The sequence below is a fragment of the Myxocyprinus asiaticus genome, chromosome 1, assembly GCF_019703515.2.
Source record: "Myxocyprinus asiaticus isolate MX2 ecotype Aquarium Trade chromosome 1, UBuf_Myxa_2, whole genome shotgun sequence".
NCBI classification, from domain to species: domain Eukaryota; kingdom Metazoa; phylum Chordata; class Actinopteri; order Cypriniformes; family Catostomidae; genus Myxocyprinus; species Myxocyprinus asiaticus.
In genome coordinates, this window is record NC_059344.1 from 28,436,093 (window position 1) to 28,458,416 (window position 22,324).

Here is a 22,324-nt window from a genome sequence, read left to right on the forward strand (position 1 = left end):
AAAGGGATAGTTCACCCAAAAATGAAAATTCTCTCATCATTTACTCATCCCAGATGCGTTTGACTTTCTTTCTTCAGGAGAACACAAACAATGATTTTTTTGAAGAATATCTCAGCTCTGGAAATCCATACAATGCAAGTGGATGGTGATTAGCACATTAAAGCTCCAAAAAGCACAGACAATCGTAGTAAAAGTAATCCATTCGACTCAAGTGGTTAAATTAATGTCTTCTAAAGCAGTATGATCGCTTTGGGTGAGAAACAGATCAATATTTAAGTCCTTTTCAATATAATTGTTTACTTCCGGTCACTCTCCAATGAGCGTCCATGAGGGGAATCAGTTCATGTTGCCTCTCGCTGGACACAAGCACCCAGGCATGTACAAATTAAAGCAAAACCAGTGTGAACAGCGTTCTGTTGTAAACAAACTGAGCTGTACTGAAAGTCATACACATCTGGGATTGCATGAGAGTGAGTAAATGATGAGAGAATTTTCATTTTTGGGTGAACTAACCCTTTAAGCAGGGCATTACCAAGTAGAAACTCTGGTGTGGGGAGCTGTCCTGACCACCTGATCCACTGATATCCAGAGAAAATCTCTGCTTCTTATTCCTACAGCAGTTTAATAAGCATACTGAACTAACTTATAAACAATTAACATTGTGCGATCCCATGTCCACATGCGTGTATGTTGCATTTAGGCTTCACTATACGCAACGCATAATTTAAATGAATTTCAACCGACAAATCTCAGTTCAGAACACTCTGGGCTGTCAGTAAAGGGTTAAACTTTCAATGAACCGAGTCACGTGACAAAACAACATGGCGCCGGTCACAGGGGAGTTTGTCTTTGGAAGAAACGCCAACAAAACTACATCTGTTAAGAAACCTAATTATGTCTTTACACTGAAAGCTGTTTGAGTCAAAAGATTAGAGTCTGTAGTTTCATCCGAAATGCCATTTTTAAAATTTGAGCGACTTATCGCGAAATGGCATGTTGCAAAACACCATGTTCCCTTTAGTGGACAACAGTGTTATTTTTTCATTAGAAATCCTTACTGAGCATTATCACATTGAGAGAAAAAAAAAACTGCTTTCAGAGGAGCGCAAAAAGCACAAGAGCCAGCAGCCTGGGCCATCGTATTGTTCCCTGAAGGAAGGTCAAGTGAGTGAGGCAGCACTTAATATGGAGTTAGGTGAAAAAAAGGTGCAATTCGAAATGTTCTGAGATCAGTGCAGACAGACAGCACACTGGAGGTTAAGTCATTCACTAAATAGGGAGCAAGTGAGCATCCTAGAGCTTTCCTATGCAGCTAGGTGCATTCACTCCTAACATCCGACCAAAATTTCAGTTTCAGGCTGCAGATAATGTTTGGACCACTCAACATGTTTGGCAGACATGGGACAATGGTAATTTATCATGTATAATTTCATTTTAACATGGTTGGCAGTGATTGGATGATGCTGGCCATTACTTTGAATCAGAATCATTTATGCTAGTTTCTGATTGGTAAAATACTTTAGCACTGGCTATTTCCTGTCTGTTTGACAGTGTAAAGAATGAACATTGAGATTTTGTTGCCTTAGTTGCCCTAAACTCCACTGAGATGCCATGTTAAGTCTGATTTCACCAATAAATTTATACTATGGCAAATATTATTTTACTGATTAATCATAGACTACTGTTAATTTTCATTTTTTAAAAGAAGAGTTTAGAAACATGTAATCAGTGACAATACTATTTAAAAATTACAATATTCATTTAAAATACTTCAAATGTAATGTAATCAGCATCGTGAAATTAAATCATGAATATGGTACTGCAAATCAAGCCAAATCCTTACGCCCTTTAACATTTCTGTTTAATAAAAATCCCATTTTCAATAAAAATAGGAAATAACATTTTGTTGTTTATCCGATTAATCGAAGAAAATTTGTTTTTTTTAACAAAATAATTATTAGTTGCAGCCTTAATCTTCTCCATCTCCAAGATTAATGAGTAGAACTGAGTATCTTTCAGGGATATGCAAAACTATATTTTCAAAACTGACGGGTTGATTAACCGACTAGTCGACTAATCACTCTTAAAGAAGCCCTGTAGAGCTAGGCTGGTTTCAAGTTCACCTATGTCCTTCAAATCCTCCACCTTTAAAGTGATGCATGCTTAGCTGCAGACATTTTCACACATTTGAGTGGTTCTGTGGGTACAGTGCGTGTGTACATTTAAGAGAGTTTTGGATCTCTGTGAGAGCGGAATGTGTGAGGTTAGGTAACTGTGTACGGTACAGAGAACAGTGGCAGAATGGTGGGTGAGGACTTTCTGTTGCTCAACAGGAAACTCAGACACACACGCATTCTGCGGCATTTAATGTGCACGGGATGTAACGCTTATGCAGTTTTTCCTTTTTGTGCTCTGTAGCTACCTTTTGAAAACGTCAGTATTGGGCAGAACTATAACTGCATTCAAATATGCACAATATTAACCAATTAATTTATCTCTGCTTCATGAGAATGATAAAACATGGCCAGCCGTAAGAACAGAGCCCCTTTTGTTGAAGGCATTTTTTTTTACGCATGAAAGACTATTTGTTAAAGTCTTTAAAGATGCAGTATGTAAGATTCAGAAACCCTTGTTATTAATGACACCTGTGGCCGTTAAGTGAACTGCAGCCAGCTACCTTTCGCTTGTGCTCATGCACACACTCCATAGGGGCGCGAGCGAGCATCAGCCAAAACAATGACGTAACGTGTAAAGAGACTGAACGTGATCCACCAGCATCAAGCTGACAGATGAGGTAGCATAATTAAAATGACACAGTTATGATTGTTTTACTACAAACTTTGAGCCTAAACTAAAACTACTTTTCAGCTAACACAGCATACTGATACACACATACAGCTAAATACTACTGAACTATACCAGACAGTTTACGGTTGCACTGCATTGTTATATTGCACTATTGTATGTTTTGTATGTCATATGTTGTACTACGATCAAGAAACCAGCATATTTGCTTAAATTTATCCTGTATACCTGACTTTTAGTATAAAGAGAAGATCGTTGAAATTATTTGAAAGTTACGAAGCAAGGTAGCTTGCAATTCGTCAGCGTTAGCAGGCAAGATCAAGTTAGCTGAAATTACGCAGATCAATCCTTATGGCACTATATTTCACATGCTTTGCAGCTATGTAAGCTTACCTGTCCAATAAGAAGAATGCCAATTCAGGGTCAGTTTTGATCCCAAAAACCAAATGAAGGTCCCTCCAGGAATCAAATGCCCTGCCAATGTTCACTCTAGTTTTCACTCGACCATGATCACGTTCCCGCTTAGCCAGACAGGATTCAGTAGAAGGCTCTCGGGAGCACGCATAAATGTCACATCCTTTGGATTTTCCCGGCAAAACCAACCCGCTCCCTTCGCATAAAAATCAGTCTACAGGCTTTAATAGGCAACCTAGGAAGTCCGGGAAGGGCTCATTTTTTAAGTTGCATTACAAGCCGTTCACACATTGGCAAAAAAAAAAGGCGACTATTGCATGAAAATTGTTACATACTGCACCTTTAATATTCACAGTGAAGTTCTGAAGTTAAAATATTTCACAATGTATGATTGTGGCTTCAAATATTTATGTATTTACACATTTATTACACTTACTACATTACCACATTTCATCACGTTTGTTTATATGCACTTATGTGATTTACATCGAGTTTACATTGATATGTACAACAAGCACTAAATTGGTACTGTCTCTTTAAGAGAACGGCTGCTCCATGAGCAAATGTTGGTAGAATGATCGCTGTGCACGTTAACAGAGATAGGATTAACAAGAGATAAGTTGCACAATGGTTTTTTTCTTCATCCGTGCAATGCATGATCAGAATTCATGTTTATTTCTTTTCGACTACCAACTGATAGTAAATAACAGAAAGGACATTAAAAGAGACAAGAATTTATAATGAAGTGTGTGGCTCTTGTCTTTGGACACACAATATATGGAATGAAGTAAATTGAAACTTTTACTTGCATAATGTGTATTGACTTACATGTACAGGCAATTATTGTACAAGTTCTCAAATTCAAATCTACAAGCTCTCTAGTTTTGTAACACTTTTACCTCCTAACAGACGTCCAACAAGCGTGTTACTGGTCTGTAGCCATACTTTAAAACAGAGTTTGTTGTGACGTCATGAAACACAATGTCAATGACATTTCATTGCTCAACTAAAGCGATGGTGACAGCGCAATCACACCAGCTCTGGACCCACTGCAGCCAAATAATGTCAATTTCCTTCAGAGTGCATGCTCACGAGACACAAGCAGTAAAAGAAGAGGCTAAATCCAGCTTCTTAATCGCCAGCTTCTTATTCAGCAAAAAGATTGCAGTGCTTAAGTTCTTCTTCACCACTACACATCTCTGGTGAGTAAAAGCTGAATATTTACTAGCCAGTGGCTATTAACAGATATATTTTGATCGCATAGCGCAGACCTTAGTCTCATATGCGAGTGATTTACTCGCAATGTAGAGGGCTGGTATTCCACTTACTTACATGAATTTTAAGCCTTGTCATTGCATCAATTTAAAAAAACATTTGAAGCCCAAACTAGCAAGGGACAACACATGTATTGGAGTACAAGAACTGCCACTTGAATGCTCACATAAAGTTAGAATTACCTTATAATGTGACAGAGCTAGGGATGCACCGATCCGATACCTGGATCGGTATCAGCACTGATACTGAAGCTTTTAGACGGATCGGGTATCAGTCTGACGAGCCCGATCCAAATCTGATACTGTGTTAGTCATGTTCATTACTGTCACGCTCCAAAAATGACATAAAAGAACCAAAAAAACACCACTAAAGCAGTTCATATGACTCGTGCATTTGATTCAAAGCCACTTGAAGATGTGTGATAGCTCTGTGAATCACAAAAGGCTGTGTTTAATAAGTAAATATATAGTATGTGCAGCGCCAGTGTGTTAGTGAATGGTGCTGCTCTGTTGATACAAACTCACGCACAGGTTGGTGATGCACTCGTGGCTATTTTTAGCCTTCACAGCGGTGCGCAATATTTGAGCGCTACTCAAGAACAGCATCTCAGATGTAGATGCTCAATAGTTCGGTTCACTTATAATATGCATTTAGAATGGCACCGGAAGTGCATTTTACCAGAATTTGAAGAAGCAAATTAAACTACTGTGAACTTGCCTACAAACAGACACATACAGGACTTCCTGGAGAGTTCACAATGTCAAAATAAAAGCGTGAGGGTTTAAAAAGTGCACAATTTAAATATATTACTGTTGTATTTAAAATTAAAATTAAAAGTCAATAATAATAATATTAATAACAATTTTATATTATTATTATTGTCATCATTAGTATTTGTTTACAATTTATAACAATATTTAAGTTGAATGGGTTCCAAAAAATAACTGTGTGAAAAGTGGACTGATGTCTTACAACTAAATTGAACAAAAAAAACAAAAAAAAGGCAAAAAGAAAACACTGGTTTCTTTTCTACTGAAGATTTGAAGACTGAAATTACTGTTAATTTTGCTGCTACATTATCCAGTATATTAATTAATAATAAAGTTTCTTAATAAGCTATACATTTATATTGAAATAATGTGTAGTTAGAGGTTTGTTTCTCTTCACATATTAAAGAGTACACCCAATTAGTTCCACACAATAATGTAAAGATATTCTAAGCTGATTATGCAAAAAAACAACAACACTGGTATCAGCTTGGGATCGGTATCGGCCGATACTGAGATTTCTCATATCGGAATCGGGTCGGAAAAGAAAAAGTAGAATCGGTGCATCCCTAGAGAGAGCAGTGCAGCTTAGCTGTCAAACGAAAGACATATCCCAGACACTCCTTGTTTGTATTAAGAACAACTAACAGCTGGACAACAAGACTACAGTGAGAGGGGTCTCTGACCACAATACCCTCCTGCTAAATGTCTTCTATTTAGTTTCGCCTAATAGTACTAAAAAGGAATACTCTTGAAAACACACGTGCACACTCACACAAGAGGAAAATTCCAGTAATGTAAGAGGTATAAAAAAGCTACATTATTCTATTTAGCGGTGCCAATGGTGGCCATCACATCGAGATCACATGAGGAGATAGTAGAATCCTGCTAAATGTATCTAGCATTTACTTATCCTATTATCAGACACTTTTAGTTTTTAGAATCAAATAATTGTTGCTGATAAATAGGTCTGAGAATTTGTCAGGGTATTTCTTCAATAGCTTTTTTGTTTTTGCGTGTTGCTGCATCCACACCGATAGGTGTCAGTATAAATTACAAGACAAATGTCATATTGGCTATTTAGGGAGACAAATAAGTGACAGTTAAACAAATTATTTAGTAGACCTTAACATTAAAGTTTAAAAATGCTTTTTATTGGCCCCGTTTCCACTTGGTATTAAGATGTGTTTTTGGTGATCCAATCACAAGTGGTCAGCGCTAAATACAGGTGGGAATGGGGTCCAAAATGTTTTGTGATCGGATCACTGAACACACATACAGAGGTAGTTAAAAATGCATTTGACCACATCGCATTTGAGGTGTGAAACTCAATCCATCATAAATGCGTCCCAGACAGTGACCTGTCAAATAAAGTGCTGCACTAAAACAAGAGTTTAAACTTTGCCGGTTACAACAGCTTTAAAAGGAAATAAACATCAAATCGAAATAAAAAATGGAAAAGCAAACACATATACAAGCAAGAGAACGTCACAGAACTTCTTCAGTGTGTCTTATATCAACATGCTGAGACATAGATGACAAGCACACACATATCTGAAGCTCAGGTTAGTACTAATATAACAGAATTCTGCTCAAAATGTTGTATTTGTGCTTACATCAAATTTCAGCTGCATCTGGGAAAAGCTGTGCAGTGTTTTGTGCTTTCTTTGTCTTTGATAAAATTTTTTTAGTTTATTATCATACAGTAATACACTGACTTAATAACTGATGTATAAAATCATGAAATCAAAGAACCTCCCCTCGAAATCCGGACAAAAGTAGTCACAGAAGACACATTTGAGACACATGGTAATACCAGGTGGAAACAGAGCCTTTGTCTCTCCGAGCACTTCCTCTAAAACAGTATGAAGTAATTTGACGGTGAGGGTAAAATAAGAGTAATTTACCTGAAGCCACAGCTGCAGTGCTGGCTTGGCTGCTACTGCTGCTGACATCCACGTACAGCTCATCCTCTGCCTCAGTAGAAGAAGGGGAGGAAGGGTCAGAGGTCATCTCCTCACTGGAGCTGCTGGTACTGTGCAGAAGGGCGTATTTATTCCGTGCGATCACCTCTCGCTTCTTTCTCTGCAGCAGCAATCGCTCCTTTTGCTTTGGAGTCCGCTGGGCCCCACCTCCTGCCCCACCCTTCACAAAACGTTTCCTGTGTAATGGCCTGCGTGAGCTGAGACATGGCCGTTTCACGTGATTGGTCTCTGGCTCAAGCCGCGCCCACTTATGTGACCTGCTGGCGCGAGTCCGTGCCAGTAGGGGCCGCATGCCTACTGCCGTGCCCGTCCCAGCTCCTGTACTGCCAGTAGAGGCTGACCCGGGCATCTTGAGCTGTTGCCTGACTGAAATCAGGCCACCTGTGGGCCTACCGTCGTCCTCTGAGCTAAGAGTGTCCGAGTCACCAAACCGAAGGCTGGAGGACGACGATGAGGCACAGTCACTCAACGAGGATTCTGGGTTTCTCTCATCCTCGCTATGAGTCTCTAGCAGCATCGACCTATGGTGGGGAGGAGTGAGTGCTGCCTCACTCACTTGATCTTCCTTCAGGGAACAATACGATGGCCCAGGCTGCTGGCTCTTGCGCTTTTTGCGCACCGACAAGCCTCTGTCAAAGTCTCTGCGAACTCCAGCTTCTCGTGAAGGTCGGTGCCTGGTCTCTGCACACAGCTGGGAAGAGAAATCACTTCCTGCCTTGCCTAACACCCCCATCTCGGCGGGAAAGCTCTTAGCCGTCTCCATGGGTTCAGGGTTAGCCAGAGGCCCCTTCAGGGCCTCTTGCTTATGTCGTGCCTCAGACGGGATCTCACTCTTCATTGTGACTAGCACACATGCAAGCGCCACCAAGGCTCACAAGGCTGAATTCTATGGTTCCATTGGAGACACAATGATCCTACAATTGTAAAAAGAAAAAAGACGCAGTGTGAGAATAATGACCTCAAAAGACCAACCTAAATTACAAAAAGCATTAAAAAAAAACATAAGAGAGAAAGCAAAACAAGTTGTACAGCATTGGTTCTTCTCAACCAGGAGGCCAGGGCCCACTAGGGGGCCTCAACAAATTTCTAAAGGGGCCACAAGTTGACTAAAATGATTTAAAATAAGTTGCATTAAAACAAGTTGCTACAAATTATGATGTAGGCCTACAATTTATAAATTGGCAGTCGCTGAAACTTCTGGAATCACAAAACTAATTGTATTTAATTAATCTATTGACACTCCTAGTTTCCAGGCGGAGGGGGCCTTCAAAAATTGTCTTGGACAACAGTGGGCCTTGGAGTCAAGAAGGTTGAGAACCACTGGTCTACAGCATTTCACTGAGTTTCCAACGCAAAATCTTGCACTGACTTAATAGTGATCATTTGTTTAAGCGGCCATTTCTGGCCAAGCATGAGTCAGACAGGATCCAAGCAGCCCTGTTCAAGCAGTAATAAAAGAAATGGTGACTAAAGAAAGGTCATACCTTGTAACACATATACAGACAGAAATGAACAAGTGCACGTTTTGGGAGCAGCTCAACACTTCCTGGATGACTACAAATAAATCTACCATACACAGGATAATGGGGCTGGGGTCATTATTTCCCACACTCATCTAGTTTTCCATAATTTATATCATAACTGCATATCCCTGTGAGCAGCCCAAATCTCTCACACAATTGTGATGAGACAGCTGTTTTTTTGTTTCGCATGAAATTGCATTCAAAACAGGTGTATAAGTAGAGCTCCTAAATCATGATCTTTATATAATGCAGTTTTTTGGATTTAGGTTGAAGCAACCCAATTAAATCACTATCAAATTGGGGTACTGCCTGCTTGCATAATCGGTATTTATCCATCACTGACCGTAATGTTCAAGATGATTACCAATGTCCACAAAGCCTATTCCTCCTCTTATTAAGAACATCTAATAATTCACCCATTTTATTAATTACCAACCATTTTATTCATTGTCTAATCCCATAACCATCTTTCCCTCTTTATTCAAAATCTCATTATATTTTCATTCACTAGAATTCCATTACACTTTAACATTTCTTCAACCCTCAATAATTACAGTAACATGCTAGCATCTAGTGTGGCACCATGCCCCAAACGTCTTGCACTTCACAGCAACCACTGCAAACCCATAATTCCCTTACCTTTGAATTATGAAAGCAGCCATCTATTTCAGAAGGCATATAGTCGCTGTTCTTTAGTCAACTTCTCTGTCTGGTGGGGAAAAAGTCCTTTCTGAAATTTGGTCTTGGCTTTAAAGTAAGAGTCATCTCTACACATCCCTATCTAAAAAACAAGCATTCAAGGGGCTATCAAGTTATATCACAAGATTTCCACAATCTTGCACTAGATAATTTTAAACAAAACTAACTCATTTACAGTCTCTGACTAATGAAAAGACTAGCATCATATTGGTGTCATAAATGTCTAAAATGGATAGTATTTGTAGTGTCTGGAAACCTTTGTCAATTGCTGAAAGTAGTCTAAGTGAACACTGATGCATTTACATGCATGATTAGGTCTGGGTATTGATACAGATTTTCCAATTCGATTTCAGTGACAAACTCTCAATTCGATTTGATATGGGTATATTTTGGTTACAATGTCAATTCTGCTTATATATGAAATAACTTCTCTCTTAGCTAATGTTGTTATATATAAACTGACCTTCTAGGTAACGCTACTAGGAACAATTCTAAAATATTAAATTTACAAATTATATTTTCATTTTATTGGTCACATTCCAGCTTTTGAAAAATGTTCAAATGCAGTGTATTTCATCTATAAATGTCTTGAAATTGCATATATTACATTGCATATACTGTATATTTTTTATACATTTCTACTGGTCACATGAATAATTTGTACTATTTATATTGATATATAGAACATGCGCTAAAATCTCTTTAAGATTACCGGCATCAGCCAGTGAAGGCACGTTAACAATAGAGGACGAGTTTCTTTAGAACTTTAGTGCTATGTGAGATTATAATTAAATGTTTTTGTTTTGTTGCCACTTTTAATCAACAACTGTAAAAAATAAAAAGGATATTAAAAGTGATGTTATTTAATGAAATATGGATTGCTTGGATCTTGTCTTTGGACACACAGTATGAATCAAACGTTGACTCAACACATAGTAAAAAGATCTCGCTGCTGAACGTTTTCCTCACTATTCTACTCAAACACTGGTGAGTGAAATCTGAAAGCTTACCAGCCAGTGGCTGATCACAGACATTTTTACTCGCACATCACAAAATTTGCATTGCATATGCAAGTGATTTACTTTGTAGAAGGTTGCGCTGAGTAAAAGATCGACCTTGGGATTTAAGAAACGATAAAGATTGTTCAGACGATGATCGCGATGCATCGGAAAATCTATATTTTTCCTAGTCCTATGCATGATCTTTCAGCAGTTATGCTAAATACAGGTCAACAACATGGAAGGTCATGTAAACGACTTTAGCCCAAAGTATGCTTTGGTTTTGATGCAAACCCTTTGTATACGTATGCGTACAGTTGAAAATTCAGCCTTTCAAAACATACCCCCTTTGATTGTGCACACGTACACAGACGGTTGCCACATGTGCACTATGGCTGCTATGAGATTCTGTGCTATTTCTCTGCAGGAGTTTAGACCCATAAATATGTCTTTATAGTCCTTTAGACTTGAGTTGCACAAATCTCTTGACCTCCTCACACGCGTTCTTGCCATGCTGCACATCCACTTATGTTGTTTCCACCTTTATCTCCTGTAGTTTACTGGTGATTACATCTCCTTCTTGCACTTCTTTGTTAAAGCATTGACTCAATTGTGAGTGCTGCCACCTTGTGTACTCACTAATTAGTCCAAATAGTTCCAGGCGAATTTGCATTCTTTGCGCTCAAGAGTATGTACGGTTAGAAAATCAGGTCCCACACATACAGGTGCATCTCAATAAATTAGAATGTCGTGGAAAAGTTCATTTACTTCAGTAATTCAACTCAAATTGTGAAACTTGTGTATTAAATAAATTCAATGCACACAGACTGAAGTAGTTTAAGTCTTTGGTTCTTTTAATTGTGATGATTTTGGCTCACATTTAACAAAAACCCACCAATTCACTATCTCAAAAAATTAGAATATGGTGACATGCCAATCGGCTAATCAACTCAAAACACCTGCAAAGGTTTCCTGAGCCTTCAAAATGGTCTCTCAGTTTGGTTCACTAGGCTACACAATCATGGGGAAGACTGCTGATCTGACAGTTGTCCAGAAGACAATCATTGACACCCTTCACAAGAAGGGTAAGCCACAAACATTCATTGCCAAAGAAGCTGGCTGTTCACAGAGTGCTGTATCCAAGCATGTTAACAGAAAGTTGAGTGGAAGGAAAAAGTGTGGAAGAAAAAGATGCACAACCAACCGAGAGAACCGCAGCCTTATGATTGTCAAGCAAAATCGATTCAAGAATTTGGGTGAACTTCACAAGGAATGGACTGAGGCTGGGGTCAAGGCATCAAGAGCCGCCACACACAGACATGTCAAGGAATTTGGCTACAGTTGTCGTATTCCACTCCTGAACCACAGACAACGTCAGAGGCGTCTTACCTGGGCTAAGGAGAAGAAGAACTGGACTGTTGTCCAGTGGTCCAAAGTCCTCTTTTCAGATGAGAGCAAGTTTTGTATTTCATTTGGAAACCAAGGTCCTAGAGTCTGGAGGAAGGGTGGAGAAGCTCATAGCCCAAGTTGCTTGAAGTCCAGTGTTAAGTTTCCACAGTCTGTGATGATTTGGGGTGCAGTGTCATCTGCTGGTGTTGGGCCATTGTGTTTTTTGAAAACCAAAGTCACTGCACCCGTTTACCAAGAACTTTTGGAGCACTTCGTGCTTCCTTCTGCTGACCAGCATTTTCCAGCAGGATTTGGCACCTGCCCACACTGCCAAAAGCACCAAAAGTTGGTTAAATGACCATGGTGTTGGTGTGCTTGACTGGCCAGCAAACTCACCAGACCTGAACCCCATAGAGAATCTATGGGGTATTGTCAAGAGGAAAATGAGAAACAAGAGACCAAAAAATGCAGATGAGCTGAAGGCCACTGTCAAAGAAACCTGGGCTTCCATACCACCTCAGCAGTGCCACAAACTGATCACCTCCATCCCACGCCGAATTGAGGCAGTAATTAAAGCAAAAGGAGCCCCTACCAAGTATTGAGTACATATACAGTAAATGAACATACTTTCCAGAAGGCCAACAATGCACTAAAAATGTTTTTTTATTGGTCTTATGATGTATTCTAATTTTTTGAGATAGTGAATTGGTGGGTTTTTGTTAAATGTGAGCCAAAATCATCACAGTTAAAAGAACCAAAGACTTAAACTACTTCAGTCTGTGTGCACTGAATTTATTTAATACATGAGTTTCACAATTTGAGTTGAATTACTGAAATAAATTAACTTTTCCACGACATTCTAATTTATTGAGATGCACCTGTACAGTGCTTGAGCACTCTGTTGATGATGAAATTTATGTCAAGCGCCCCGTACGCATCTGTTAAGCTTCCGTGCAAAACTGAAGTATTCTTTGACATTTAAACAGTTTACCTTAGTCAAAGTAGGTTCATAAATGGTTTAAGCACAAACAACGTCCAGCACAAATTGATTTCTGCCCATTACCCTGATTTCGCATTGCCTGTTTTTACAGTTTTGTGTGTACAAGTGTTGTGTGCATGCATGTTCCGATGTCAAAAACAGAGTAATCCAATAATTTCAACTCTCATGTAAACGTTTTCTGATGTTGTCAGATTTTTTGAAAGAGCAGATTTTTGGTAGTTATTAGCATATTGGTGTCACAGCACTACGTACAGGAAATAGGGGGCCATATAGGATAAAAATGTAAACATACAGGGAAAAATTCTTTCTAAATAGTTCTATATTATAAAGTTGAAAACTAAACTAGACTTTAGTGATAAAAATCCAAAAATATAAAAATCCATCAACACTCTCTGAAAGTATCTCAAACTCGTACACAATGTCAAGTTCCAAGAAGCTGCCGTTAAAATGTTTACGTGTAGCCATGGATATATTGTAATTCTATTAAGACCACTAACTTTCATTATGACCCACTGATCTTTATCAATATCCAGTTCCACGAAAGTAAACCAAGAAAAACACTCACAACCCTTCAGTCTACGACAGGGGTAGCAAACCCCACCACCAAGAGAGAAGGTCATTTATTTGTATTTTTTCTAATTTAAATCGATCATTTTTCATTACAAACGGCATTATCAGCATAACAGTTTGAGTTAAAAAAAATTTGCAAAACCTTAAGATTATGATATAATCATGATCCTGCATGTTAATTTTCACAGAGCATCTTGCGAGTGCTTTAATGAAAGAAAACCTGTCCTCATTTACAAAATGAGTTAACACAGTTAATGTCACAAATTTACTTATTTGATTACTGATCACTAAATTGTGTGGAATATTAAATATCTTTTATTATAATCATGTAATCACTAGCACACAAGCGAGAGTAGCAGGCTATTTTATTTATGTTTTATTTATATTAAGTTTTCCGCACCTGCATTCCAATCTACATCTTGATGTAATTCTTCCTCATGATCATGCAGCATTTTCACGAGCTGAATGGGAGACTAAACACTATTAAAGTGTGATGAGACTCGCACTGCTCATGTAAGACGGCTGAGGAAGTTTGGAATGAACCGCCACATCCTCACACAGTTCTACACCTGCACTGTAGAGAGCATCCTGACTGGCTGCATCTCCGCCTGGTACGGCAATAGCACCGCCCACAACCGCAAAACACTGCAAAGGGTGGTGCGAACTGCCAGACACATCATCGGAGGTGAGCTTCCCTCCCTCCAGGAAATATATACAAGGCGGTGTGTGAAAAAAGCTCGGAGGATCATCAGAGACTCCAGCCACCCGAGCCATGGGCTGTTCTAACTGCTACCATCAGGTAGGCGGTATAGCAGCATCAGGACCCGCACCAGCCGACTCCATGATAGCTTCTTCCCCCAAGCAATCAGACTTCTGAACTCTTGATCTCCCACGATCAAATACATCAGCACTGCACTTTATTACTCTTACTCTTATATCTCACACCGGACTGTCATAAATTATATTATTATATTATATTCTCTCTTAACAGCTTACTATCAACCGACAGCTGAATGTCAATACAGTACAATACTGTACATTCTATATATACTTTTTTATATATTTTATTTTTATTGAATAATGCGTATCTATATAGTGCGTATTGTATACTGTACAGTGTATGTTATTATTTGTATATTGTTGAGTGTAATTATGTGTATATCAGATGTTTAAATTGTGTTGTGTTAATTTGGTGTTATTGTAAATTGGTACTGTCTCATCACTGTCACGACTGCCATGTTGATCGGAACTGCACCCAAGAATTTCACACACCATTGCACTTGTGTATATAGCTGTGTGACAATGAAGTGATTTGATTTGATAAGCCATTCGAGCATCACAAGCTGATCAACTATCCCTTTCCGGTGAATCTTAACTTCAGAATCCTAAAACTTTATTTCCAGGTTTAATTTATTTTTGAATAGATTCAGATTTTTGAACCCCACGATGTGGGTTTATGTTTTCTCTTTTAATCGTTTAATGTAATTTTGAGTGTGACCATGGTTTAAGGAGGGCGTACCTGTATGCTGAGTTGGAAATCTCAAGGATTAATAGTGGTGTTTTCCTTACATCACGTGTTGTTCTGAATGCAAAAAGAAACAAATGAAACACTGAATGAATGCTGCCATCCGCGAAGCCTGACCGAAGCAACGCGGGTGCATTTACTTGTGCGATTAAACAAACGTGAAGTGCTGCCGGCTCATGATGCACAAATGGCTTGCATGCGCTGCACAAGTCTGTTGGATATACTGCAGTCTCATCACATTTTAACTTTTTGTTTAGCCTCCCATTCAGATTGGAATGCAGGTGCGGAATTTCATTTAAATAAAATAGTCTTCTCCTCTCTTGTCCTTGCTGGTGTGCCAGTGAATACCCCTCCGTGCCATATGTTGCCGACCCTTGGTCTATGATCTTAGAAAACAAAAAAGCAAAAGCTACACTTAATTCAGTGGATTTATATTAAAAAAGGAGAACATTAAAGGCCTCGATATACTTCCCTAGAAGTTCTTCTTCGTACTTCGTTCAGGGGTAAAATTAAGTTCTAAACAGCCGAGCAACAGTATTCTGTTTCCGAACATTCAGACACCCGCCACACCGCTGTGAGAAGCATTTAGAAGTACATTTAAATATGAGGACGCTACATGTAAAACCTTAAAATGTGTCATCAATGACTTTTTGCCTCATTCTCAGAAGAATTCACAAGAGGTCAATAAAAGAAGCTTTAACCACTCAATGACATATAGTAGAACATTCTTGCTTACATTATGAATTCAAGATGCTAATGTAAGATGACCCTGATATCATTGCAATGATGAGTGTATAAAAGTGTTAATGTGCAGAACAAAAATAAAACAATGATGATAGAGGCATATCTTACTTTAGACAGATGTGTGAATGGCTTTTGCTGCAGATGGCATGAGTAAATGGGTACTTGAGAGTATTTGAGATTTGATTCCTTTAGCAGACAAAAAAAACAAAACAAAAAACAACATCAATTGGTCTTGGAAAATTTCTCTAAGTGAACGATCATGCAGATCCCTAATAACTCTGCACATCAATGTGTTCATGTTGACTGATTTTGCCTCACTGAACAATGTAAACAAAATTTGTCGTGGTTTTGGACTGATATGTCTCTCTCTTCCTGTGTTTGATAGCTCACCACACGGCTTGTTTACCTTCAGTTTGACTGTGACGTGATGATGCGCATGTGTTGCCGTTTAGGTAATCAGCGCGTCGGCTCCTTTGTCTGATTGTCTTCGCTGGATTTTCTTTGCTCGCTACTCTATTCAGCCTTAAACGTTCTATTGCGTTTTGCTTCTAGCATTTGTGTTTCATCTAGGGATGGGCGAATCGATACTTCTGATATTGATGTGGTATCAAGAATATCGATCCTCATATAAAAATATCGATTCTTAAGTTTTAATTTTTAACTAGTGATTTTATTATTTAAATAACATGAATATCAATACATCTCATAAGCTTGGAAGTGGAAAAAAATAATTATATGCATGAATAGTTGCATGGCACTGGAACTATTTTTTCTTCTGCTCATCTTGACATGCAGAAATGCTAAAATACACTAGCAGTAGACAGCGTTCACACTAGTGATGGGAAGTCCGATTCTTTTCCGCGAACCGGTTCTTTCGGATGGTTCGTTTTAATGAACTAGTTCAAAAAACCAATTCACCAGTTCATTTACGTCATCATGTAATGATGTCACTATATATAATGCTAATACGCCGGTGTCGTAGAATACACACACAAACACATTCAAATAAGCCATATGTAAGGGCATATTGCTGATTATAACATTTTATTTAAGTTATAATAATAAGGGTGTTTATTGTCATCAGTGTTTCATTCAGTGATCTTACAATACATCCTACATTAAAGTTTTGCACCTAAAGCACCCAATACTGACACTGATATAAAAACGTGGATGTCCTACATGTTTAAAGCATAAAAAGTGATTAAACTAGTCTTAATCAACTCCTTTTTTTTTTTTTACAGAAACCATGATCCAGCTCATCACAACTTCAGATATAATCTGCATGCACAATACTCAATAGTAAAATTCGTTTACATCTCTCGACTGAAACATTTCGCCCCATCATTCAAGTCCTCGGTTCACACATGCTCAAAAGCTGCTCACTTATCAGCAGTTCTCAGTATTATGTCCGAAAGAGGCGATCCTCAGTTAAGTGTACTGGTGACTCGCAAACTGCTGTGATCGACTCAATGTACTGTTGACTCGAGAGCTGCAGTCCTCGGATCAGTGTACTGCTGACTCGAGAGCTGCAGTCCTCGGATCAGTGTACTGCTGACTCGAGAGCTGCTGTCCTCGGATCAGTGTACTGTTGACTCGAGAACTGCTGTCCTCGGATCAGTGTACTGTTGACTCGAGAGCTGCAGTCCTCGGATCAATGTACTGCTGACGCGAGAGCTGCTGTCCTCGGATCAGTGTACTGTTGACTCGAGAACTGCTGTCCTCGGATCAGTGTACTGTTGACTCGAGAGCTGTAGACTGGATCATCTTCATACATTAATAAAACGGTAATATAATCAAGTCATAAACATATTTCCAGTATGTTTTATTTGTTACACTCTCTGTTGTTCAGCAAAATACATCTGAAGCATTCGTTTCACCCCTTAATCACACACATGCTCAATGTCAGCAGCTCATCGGTTCTCAGTATGTTGATCATATTACTCCCGGTTATTGGGAGGTTTATTTAAATTCTGATTTTTTAAAACATTGATAATGATCTTTAATCCTCGTTAATAAATGACACCCTATACGATGAATTTATTGTAGTAATATTATATTAACCATGACTGTAGTAACCACGACTGTTGTAACCATGTTATTCTCTTTTTTTTTTGGCAGTAACCAAGGTTTTGATACAATTAACCATGGTTTTACTACAGTGTTACTGTAGTATCCATATGGTAACTTTGTTTTAGTAATAGTAACCATATAATAAAATCTATGTTAATTTTGAGGTTTTATATGTGGCTTATACGAACTAATTTTTAAAGGGTAAACAAAGCAGCCTAATAGTTTTCTGTTTAGGCCTATAAATATATACCAAATTTAAGTAATAATTTAAGTTACTCATTTTATCCAAAGAATTCGTAAAAATTAAATTTAATAGAGGTATCGGTATTGGTATAGATTTCGGCCTAAAACTACTTGGTATCGGATCAAAAAAAATAACAAATACGTGGTATCGCCCATTCATAGTTTCATCCATTACGTATCCAGTTGGACTATTTCTCCATGGTTTAATTCCACGTAATTGTATTTCCCCGTTACTGGCGGCGAACTCCGTCAACCTTCTGGATTTACCTCTCATTTGGAGTTTACAAATTTATCCTTCTGTTCCTCTTTGTGTGTGTGCAAGATTCCTCTGTTCTCAGACCTCGGGAGGTGGCCGGCTTCAGAACATAGCTCTCCATGTCTCACGCTCTTTCCTAGCCTACATAAAGACTCCGATCATTCTCCCTGGTTGGACCAGATCCGCTTCCAGAAGACCACGGTCAAAGCCTTCATCTTATGTTTTTTGTCTTGTTTTCCCCTTCTCTGCCTCTACAATAAATAACTGTTATTGCATTCAGCCTCCCTTCTTCCAGACCGTGTCAAAATTAGCCATTAGCCTGAAGGTAGGTGGAGCTACAGGTCACACCTACTGATGATGTGGACCAATGGAAATAAGGTGCTTAGAAGCCAATAAGAAATTTTCCTAAAAGTTCGCCCCAGCGAACTGTTATGAACCACTGAAACGAAAGCAAAAACACCTTTTGACCAGATTTTGTTCTAAATGACGCCACACAGTTCATTCTTCGATTTCGTAGGTAGTATATAGAGGCCTTAAGAAACCACTGAGAATGGGGGCTTAAATTAATTTCTGCAGTAAATAAAGACTGTGTCTGCAAGACTTGAATAAGTCAAGACCAGAAGCTTAAACCGAGGCTTGCAACACAACAGAGCAGCACAATTTTGTCTCTTACCTCACTCGATCAAGAAATCAAAGCTTAAACTTTGTTCACTGACGTCTCGGAGTTAGACTGCCCTCCCAGGCTCCCCTGAAGCTGATCCTGTCAACCTGTGATATGCCAATGTGCAATGGAACAAAGTGCACCACAGCATTTCCATACGAGGGTGTCCCAGAGGGGCCCATTGCGGCAATGCCTCTTGACGCCAAGGTGGATACAGATCTCAGAAGATAGGGCATTATGGGGGACTCTTTTAATTTCTTCCCCAAGGATTGTGTATATCTATGTTGAGTTGCTCTGCCTTTGGCAATAGCAGGACACAGGCCTCAATGTGAGAGAATCTGTTAATTTCACTAGAAATGCACCACATGGTTTAGGTTTGTGCAACACAAGCTTCAGCATGTTTTCAAGACAGATTTAAGTAGATGTCAACTATACTGTCATTTCAATTTGAGAGGCGAAATGTCTAAAAGGAAAACAAGCCAACATTTGTAGTGAAAGTGGGCAATATTTGCCTCCTGGAAATTAATATCAGGGATTTTTATTTTATTTTTTACCTTTAAGAAAGTTTTTTTTCTAACCAATTCAAACTCACCGTGCTGCCTATTTTTGACAAATACTTCAAATGAATCGACTAATTTAGAACTACACTCCAATTGAGAACAATATATTCACTCTGAACCATTATGGTTGCTACCCTGGTTAATGTCTGACTGAAAAAGAGTCAATTTTATCAGCCAAAAAAAGCTATCAACATTCAGCTGCACATATAGGGAATAGAGAAATAGGGAAAGTAAGACCTCACTTCGCTTTATTACTGGACTTCCCATTACTACCTACTGTGGCAGGATGGGACTACATCAAAAAAAAAATCTATGTTGCCATAGTTGTAAAATACCATGAATAAATGTTCAAACAGAGATCGTGCTCAGATAGCATTACATCAAAAAACCCTGGAAACTTGGCCGTTATTGCTCCTCATAAAAACATTACCAATCAGGACATCTTGTCATGTAAAAGAGCTGGAATAGTTTATTGGTAATACATATAAATTAATCCTTTCTCGAGATCTGACTTTATATTTTAAAGAATCATTATGACAAATGGTAGCCTATGTATAAAATCTTCATATCAAATGGGATCCACAAAGACAGCACCAATACCTCTTATTTTTGTGGGGTGGTTTTTTAAACATGTGACCAATAGGCAGACTGCAAGAGAAGATGTCATGAACAGCAGCAGTTTGTAATGTTGACATTTATATTCCAAGCACTACTATTTTAAATAAAATGTCACTAATTTATGTGTCAACAACACAAATGTTATGTTCCAGAGATGGCAGACATTTAAAAAATGGCATTGCAATAACAATCTTTTGACAAAAATACTAGAATCTGATTCAGCTGTTTGTTCAACAACAAAACAGGAGCTACTGAACAATTCTGTCTCAAAATGACTTGATTTAAAAACAAAACTTGACCATTTCTAATCAAAGGACAACATTTGATTCAATAAAGTACAACCAAAAGACTCCGAAGACTAACGACGTTTTTATAAACAACGGGGGAAACACAGCTGACATGTTGCTGATGTTGTTTTCACTTGGAAGGATTCGTCAAAACAATAGCTGACAGCATGACAGATTATAAACACAGCCTCTAACATACATTTAAGAAACGTTTAAAAGACGTATAAATACATAATTCTGTATCAGTAGACCAATGGGCCTGTGTGTGCTGGGACAAACACACTTTCTTCTAAAACTGCTAGCGGCCGGCTATTAGCATATTCAGTTAGTCAAACAATAGCTATTCTCCATTTATATTTACCATTAAAAAAACTTAACAGCACCACTTACCTCTACACACTTCAGAGAACTGTCGTTCATAGACCTAACGGCCTTTCCGTCGACAGAAGTGGGAAAAGTGTTGGGGAAGCGAGTGAAACTGACAGACCTCTGTGTCTGTGTGTGTGTGTGTGTGTGTGTGTGTGTGAGAGAGAGAGAGAGAGAGAGAGACAGAGAGAGAGAGAGAGAGAGAGAGAGAGAGAGAGAGAGAGAGAGAGAGGCCCAGCGCTTTAGCCTCCCCGCTAACTGACGGTTTTTTCGACGATTCCGCCTTAAATATGGCGGAAAAAGCCAGCGAGTCAGAATATCACACGGTATATGTGTCAACGGGGTAAACTTACAAAGAGAACGGTTTATTTAACGGTCATATGTGCCGCGAATTCCACCCCGTTCGCCCTCGGGTGCGATTACCCATTCCTGCTGTTCCGCGGCGTCCATTAGTGCGCTGCTATGTACGTGTGTATGTGTGTGTGTGTCAGCAAGGCTACTGCCGTTGTTCCACCATCACACATACTTGCGTTTCGACACTTTACGACATTCTCGCATCTTTGACGACTCTCCGAGACCCCTAAATTCTCTAAAAGGCTTGATGAAAATTATCAATAGATGTAGGCGTGTCGTGAATAATATTACATGAATGGTCATTCCACTCTCTTTTGTGTATACATACAGACATTAATGTGTGGTTTGTGAATTTTGATAAATCAAAAGTGACTTATTGTTTTAAATTGTTGTTATTTGCTCCCTCATGCTCTCTAGTGGCACAATGTGTCAGCGCTCATACCAACAATAACAAACGGAGTAGCATATCAGATAGTGTTTAACATATTGATGAAACCCAGTAAATCCAGGTTTTATAGCAGAATATCAGCTTCTACCAATAGTAACATAGCTACCAATTTTCAGTTAAAAAGTACTTTATTGCCATGATTGTGATACTTCACATAAAATATTGACAAACCATTAATACACAAAAATAATGCCAAGAAAAGGAAAAGAGAATAGTAATAACAAAACAATAGGAAGTAACAATAAAATATAATTAAAATAAGGTGCCAAGTAATTAATAAAATAAAAAGAAAACAATAATAACAATATTCACTGTACAATATAAAATAAAATAAGCATTAAACAATACATTATAAACATGAAAAGAAATACTGAATCAGATCACTTTGACTGCCTGTTTGGCAGACATCTCGGCCTGGATGAAGGAACACCACCTGCAACTTAACCCAGCCAAGACCAAACTCCTTGTCTTTCCAGCCAACCCTGCTGTTGAACACAACATCACCGTGCAGCTGGGTGCAACTACAGTAACGCCTTCCAAAACGGTCAGAAATCTAGGTGTAACCATCAATTACAAACTAAATTTCACAGACCACATCTCAAAGACCGCAAGATCATGTAGATTTACACTCTACAATATCAGGAAGATAAGACCCTTCCTCGCTGAACATGCCACACAACTTCTTATTCAGTCTCTTGTCATAAGTTCAAGTTCAAGTGTTTTTTATTGTCGTTCAACCATATACAGTTAGTAAAGTACACAGCGAA

General features: G+C 38.6%; 1 protein-coding gene across 8 annotated transcripts in view; it reads right to left on the bottom strand.

Moving 5' to 3' along the window:
• LOC127438995 (E3 ubiquitin-protein ligase Arkadia-like) overlaps nucleotides 1-21,220 on the bottom strand; it is a 69,023-nt gene extending 47,803 nt beyond the window's left edge. For 4 of the 8 annotated variants that reach the window (XM_051695577.1, XM_051695407.1, XM_051695490.1 and 1 more), the window contains exons 1-2: nucleotides 20,780-21,220; nucleotides 7,169-8,160 (exon numbers count right to left, since the gene is read on the bottom strand). In XM_051695577.1, the coding sequence (XP_051551537.1) occupies nucleotides 7,169-8,084 (916 nt within the window). In that variant the 5' untranslated portion in view covers nucleotides 8,085-8,160; nucleotides 20,780-21,220. Of the gene's footprint in view, nucleotides 1-7,168; nucleotides 8,161-14,944; nucleotides 15,008-15,802; nucleotides 15,881-20,779 lie in introns of all 8 variants that reach the window. The other 4 variants (XM_051695092.1, XM_051695258.1, XM_051695171.1 and 1 more) reach the window with 4 other exon arrangements.
• Nucleotides 21,221-22,324: the final 1,104 nt, after the last annotated feature.